This window comes from Rhagoletis pomonella, unplaced genomic scaffold (assembly GCF_013731165.1).
Source record: "Rhagoletis pomonella isolate Grant_MI unplaced genomic scaffold, Rhpom_1.0 Rhpom_scaffold_00950, whole genome shotgun sequence".
NCBI lineage: Eukaryota > Metazoa > Arthropoda > Insecta > Diptera > Tephritidae > Rhagoletis > Rhagoletis pomonella.
Window position 1 is genome coordinate 341 of NW_023459504.1, and position 6,578 is coordinate 6,918.

Genomic DNA, 6,578 nt, shown 5'->3' on the forward strand with positions numbered 1-6,578 from the left:
TCCCGTGTCAAAGGCTGGTTGTGTAAAAACTTGAGGTTACGAGGCTTATTGTAATGTTTGCAATTGCACATTAAAAGCCAAATCATCAAGAGCTGATCTCTTGCAACACTCACGCTCGCAAAAGCATCAAAAAAGCTGTAGCAGCATAAAAAGTCAGAAAAAAGTAGGCGACTTTTTTAATACTTCATTGAAAATTTAATGAACCCAGAAAAGGCTGAAATATTGCTATGCTCCTTCTTAGCAGAACGTAATATAGCATTTTCGACACCGACCCCTTACCAAATGTCTACAAGAAAAAAAATTATGAAAAATCAACCCGATTCTTTAGCAACTTAAAACTGGCACATTATTGCCCCGAAATTTAATGTGTTATCAAACTGCGTACTCAAAAAAATTCTAAAAAACCTAAATAAAAATTTGAAAATCTAGCTGAAGCTTTGCAGATTTTTTTTAATTTTTGCACAGTGTTTGAAATGTGGATTTATATTTTGTCTATTATATAATAAGCTTGGCTTTTATGAAAAAATAGTAAACATTAAATAAACAAAAGAGAAACAGCCAAAATCGATCAAAATGGTGATGACTTAATCAGTTGATGACAAGTGTATGTAAATGATTTTTATATTAACAATCTCAAACCAGTTTACAATGAATTTTATATGTGCTCTGTCAAAGTGACATTTTAATATACCTTACGTACATACTATGTACCTTTGTATACAATAAACGTTTAATAAGAATAGTTTGTTGTACATTCATTTGAATAAGACGTTTTTGGGTAGGAAATGACGTTTTTTCAGACCAACAGGGACGTTTTCTCATGCCGAAGACCTAGCAACACTGATTGTGAAGATATTCATGCTCACTAGTTTACAAGCAAGTCAAGCAATTGTGAGAGAGTAACATTTTTTAGTGAGAGCAAGTTAGAGTGAACAATGGGCTGATTCATGAGCATGTGAGCATATTCATAAACTGAGCTATTCACTGCCGAACCCTGTTGTGTAGCGCTGCCACTGGATTTCAGAATATGTAAATATTTTAAAATTTTTAAAAGAGCACTTAAAAGGGGAAAATTATAAGTAGTAAATGGGGTACGAAAAATTTAGGTACTTAGGCGGATTGGGTAAAGCGGGGAGGTACTTAAGAGAGGAATTTTCTTCAGATTACATTAAAAAATTCACGGTGCCCAAAAATGTTGGTTACTTAAGGGGTTAGGTACTTAAGCGCGTGGGTACTTAAGCGGGTTTCACTGTAATCCAAATTGAGGCTACTATTTTTTTGCTCCATTTTCACTATTTACCACCAACAATGCAAGCAAATTTTGACAGCCGCTTTTGTTGCATAGCGCCACTTGCGGATACTAAAATTTAGGCTAATCTATTTCGCCTTTCTTTGATAAATAATTGCAAAAAAGAAGCGTTTTTTTCTTCTAATAGTTTCATGGAACTTTGGCAAATATCAACAGCATCAACTTTTTGCAACATGGTTGACAATCGAAGAAAGCTTTTCTTTTTTAAAACATCCTAGCAGCCAAACTTCAAACAACTCGCCTTTTGTAACAGCATAGTAACCCAGAAAAAAGAGTTTTTCTTGAAAACGGCTAAAAACGGCGGCTTAAGTAAAAATAAAATCAACTCATTACATCTCAATTTATTTAATTCCTTTTCCCTTTTGTTTGCCGAAAGTTAACAAAATTGTAAAAGCTTACCTAAAATCATACATGGGAATAAATCAGAAAATTTTTGAGGTTATGCAACGAAGTCTATTTTTTTACAACAAATGATAAAAGGCCATTTTTTTTGATTGGGACATAGGTACTCACTTATATTTTTGCTTTCCATTGAAAATGTAGCTTACCTATCCCAACTTTATAAAAAAATTCACTTTAAATTTAAGAAATAAACAGGTTACGCAAACAACGTGTTAATAACGTTTTGAAAGTGTAACTTTGTGTGATTGCTGTCTAACGGTGTTTTTTATCTTACAAAAACAAAGTGAAGTTTTTGTTATGTTGGATTGGCAACAAAAAATAATGTAAAACTGCGTTTACGAAATGTGACTTTCGCACAACCAAATGAATCATTTGACCTAATGTGCAGTGATCACAAAAAAAATAATATTAGTTTAAAGGGGCTTGGATGGGATTTAGATTCCGACTGTGTCACAGTTTTTTTTATATAGTGCTTATCATAACTGTAAGACACCAAAAGGTCAAGTTTTGACTATTTTTTTTTTTATTATTATTTAATTTTGATTATTTTTTTTTTATAAAAATATAGGTTATTCCTTAACAAAAACCGAATAAATCTAAGTTTCAAACTTCTTAAAAATATCGGTATTTTTAATCAGATATAACATTAATTAACAGTTTTTTTCCCAAAAACTGGACGTGCAAGAAAAATTTTGTAAATGCACTTCAAATCAGCATCAAAACATCTATTGCCGATTTCGTTTCTACCGAAAAATGCAACCTTCTATTTGCCCTCTACGCACAAAGACTAAGAAGAGGGCGATGAGAAGGCAACATTTTTTGTAGAAACGAAATCGCCATATAAGACGAGGCCGGCCCCGTTTTTGAGATAAATACATCAAAATTTTGTTGAACCGTGTTATTATATATTATATTATTATTGGCAGGCATTCGAATTAAGCGTATAATTTGAAATAAAAACTGGGTACTACTAATTAAAAAAGGAAATTAGCGGTCAATTAGTATTTTTGAAATATTCATATATCTACACATGTTTAACCCACAAGAATTTGAAATTTTTAGCTTTCGTACAAAAATTCAAAAAAGATTTGTTGACGCGTATTTGGCTGGTAATAAATATAACCTTATTCTTTCCTATTCTGTATTAACAGTGAAACGTCCTAGAGCAGGAGATCCGTTCGATACATTTCCAAAGAACTTTTGGCAAGAATTCTCATCACCTTTTACGGACACGCCAGAGGATGAAGAGTCGGAAATTACAGAGACTACAACGCATGAACCCTTTCCGTTTTTTGCTGATCCGTACACAACAGTAAACATCAGCACGCAATTGAGTTCAGATGTGCATCTTCATTGCAGAGTCAACGATTTGCAAGGAAAAACGGTGAAAAGCATTATATATTTGATTTTCTAACTGAAACTGCATACGTATTTATGTACGAGGGTCACTAAAACGTCCCTAAAATACATATGTAAGAAAGAAACCAGTTAAAATTATATTATTACTATACCAATTACAAACACTGGCCCTGGTGGTGTTTCATCACCAAAAATCGAAGTAAGTCCATCGTTGCACTAATATTGTTTTAATCCTAGTCGAAAGTTATATATGTACAATCATTCAACGAATACCCGTTTTTAATATTACTATTATTTTTACTACTTTAAACTTTGAAATGACAGTAACAAACACAAAGAGCGCAAAAAAATGCAAAAAATTGTATGATGCAAAGTTCAAATCGAATGGCATTAGTTTTGCGAGTTCTAAAGACTTTTTAGTGACATGTTTTAGTCCAGTGTTTCAGAAAGACTTCAGAACCCGTCAAATATATATACATACACTAGGCGGCAAATGAATGTGTATATCTTGTTCTAACATACTATTCACAATAATTTTCATGAACAATTTTTGGCATTATTTATTTACGAAAATATAGTTCATTCTATAATATAAATCATATGAGTCAAAGTTTCACACTTTATGTAAAGTTCAGAAAAATTAAAAAAAATCATCAAAATTTAAAATTTTTTTCAAAATTTCTAGAAAATTTTCGAGTATTTAGTTTTGTAGCCCATTCAATTTAAGTAAACGAAGTACAAGTTTTAGGTCGCTAAAAATTACCGTTGTTTTTTTTTGCTTTTTTTTGGAGGGGCGCAACACCCTCCAACTTCTTCTATATAACGCAGGATCCAAATATGGAAGAAACAGGCGCAACATCCTCCACAAAAAAAAAATTAAAAATAATCAACGGCAATTTTTAGGGACTTGAAACTTGCACTTTATTTTACTGAAATTGAATGGGCTACAAAACTGTATAGATACTCGAAAATTTTCTGGAAATTCTGAATAAAATTTTTAAATTTTGATGAAAATTTGTTGAATCCTTGTAAACTTTATATAAAGTGTGAAACGTTGATTTATAGGGTTTATATTCTAGAATGAACTATAAGTATTTTCACAAACAATTAAATGCAAAATTAATGCAAAAAATTGTGCATGAAAATAATTCTGAATATTATATTAGAACAAGGTGTACACTTTCATTGGTCGCCTAGTGTATGTACTATTATGATTTTTTACCTTATTTTGACTTGCGGCCGCTGTAGCCGAGTGGTTAGACATTCGGTGGGACAAAATTCCTTAGTCCTAGCGACATCCAAAAATATAAATAGTTTTTTCTAACAGCATTCAAGAGGTGTAAAATTGTAGGCCCCTCTGTCTATGTCATAACATCAAGAAGAACATGAAAAATGGTGGGAGAAGCTCGGTCAAATGCTTGTTTTGGAGTTTTAAAAAACCTTTGGTGCAAAAAAATGCGTTTGCACTAGGTGTTATAAGTCCCTTAAATAATTGCACTGAGCTCTTCCACCCTATCGTTACCTAATATGGTTAGATCCTTTGGTAATATCTCAATTCCGATCTGTGTATGTATTAGAGCGCTGCATGAATTCATTCAAAACAGCTTATGGATTATTCATACACAAAACGAATGAATGATTTTGGCTTCAAATTTTTTTGAATTTGAGTGAATACCTCATATATATTCTGATATATGTGTCGACATTACAATATTCAAACAAAGTGAAAATAAATTGAATTGAAATAAATGACAATTTTTTGTATGAATATCCAAAAATATTCTTTCTGTGTACATGCCCTGCAAACCAAAGTTCCCGAAATCTTAAGGAAATCGTTAGGAGTATCTCATTTCTGTAACGATTTGTTTACGAATTTTCAAAGAAAATTATATGAAGTGGTTGACACGAACTCGTAAAGAAATTTCTGTACGAAAAATAAAGAAAATTCTGAAAGATATTCTTCACATAGCAGCATTATTTTCGTTGCTTCACAGATTTTCCTCCGAAATTTCGTAAAAGAATGGAAGTGTGCGTAATTTATTTCATTTTAGAAAATTCGGCAAAAAATCGAATTAAATCTTAACAAATTCTTTAAAATTTCTTTACAATGCAAAATACTCTGAAAAAATGGTTTGCAGGGTACCCAGCCAGCAAGAAAACGTACATTTTACGAACATTATGTTTTACGAGGGATTCTCGTATCGCCAAAAAGTTAGAGAAAAGCTCGTAAACGATAAAACAAAAAAAATATAATAGAAAGAGGCTTGTAGTAATTTGTCAGCACAAGAAAAAATTTTAGTTTTGTTGACAATTTTTTTCTTCAATCACAATATTTTAAAAGTAAGTAGTTTGTTAAATATTCAATTTAAGAAAATTATTAAGTATGTGATTTATTGGCAGACTGGTGCAAACGAAAAGGACGATCTACCACTTTCTTTTGTAATTAAACTTCTTGTAAGTAGCTACTACATATGTAATTCCGAAATACAAATTAATTTAACGAGTTTTGCAATTCTTTCACAGGCTGCGCGGAGCAACACTACAGGACTTAAACGTTTAATTCCCCTATAGCACTATTGGTTTGGCAACGACTGCGGCAATAAGAAGTACGGATAATAAAATTATTTATTACCACTTTTTACTTAATTAAATTTTCCGATTTCCAATGGAGTTTGATCTTTCACTTTATTTTCTTAGGTGCTTTTCGTCAAAAATTTAACTCCGACAAAGAAGTTTTTATTTCCGTTTCAAAGAAGCACTTCCAATATGCACACGACCGGCAAAAAAAAATTGGCAGCCTATCTGCAAAAAAGATAAAAAGTAAATTCAGCTACTTTATAATATATATTAAACCCCTCTTATTTAATTGTTAATTTGTTAATAGATAGTTTGTTAATATTTATTTATCTGAAAATATCTTCACATATATGTACAGTGCCGGGAAAAAAATATTGGCACAGAGAATTTTTCGCCATGAATGCAAAGTTTTTTATTCTGATTTCTTCTCTAAATGTTTTTTATAAAAATATAGTTAGTATGAAGTTCTACTTTCAAATCAGCTTTTTTAGAAAAACTGTAAGTATGCAGTTTTATAGCCCATTTAATTTTAGTATAATAAAGTGCACGCTTGAATAGCTAGAAAACCTCTTTGTTTTTGGCAATTTTTTTACACAGTTTCTTTCATACAAAAAAAAAATGTCGCACATAATTTGCAGGGAAGAAACTGCGTGAAAAAATTGCCAAAAATCAACGCGGTTTTCTAGCAACTTCAAGCTTGCACTATGTTATACTAAAATATAATGGGATATAAAACTGCATACTTAGAATTTTTCTCAAAAATCTGATTTGAAAGTAGGTCTTCATACTAACTATTATTTAAAAAAAAATGTGCGAAAAGAAATTCAAGTAAAAAACTTTGCATACATTGCGAAAAATTCTCTGTGCCAATACTTTGATCCGAAACTATAAATATTTATTAATTATAATTCCATTCAATAAAAGAACTACA

General features: G+C 31.2%; 1 protein-coding gene across 1 annotated transcript in view; it reads left to right on the forward strand.

The window, feature by feature from the left end:
* Positions 1-2,875: 2,875 nt before the first annotated feature.
* LOC118751742 (peroxidasin-like) overlaps positions 2,876-6,578 on the forward strand; it is a gene marked incomplete at both ends in the record, with an annotated part of 22,750 nt that continues 19,047 nt past the window's right edge. The window contains 1 exon segment of the mRNA XM_036486557.1: positions 2,876-3,095. Coding sequence (XP_036342450.1) covers positions 2,876-3,095 — 220 coding nt within the window.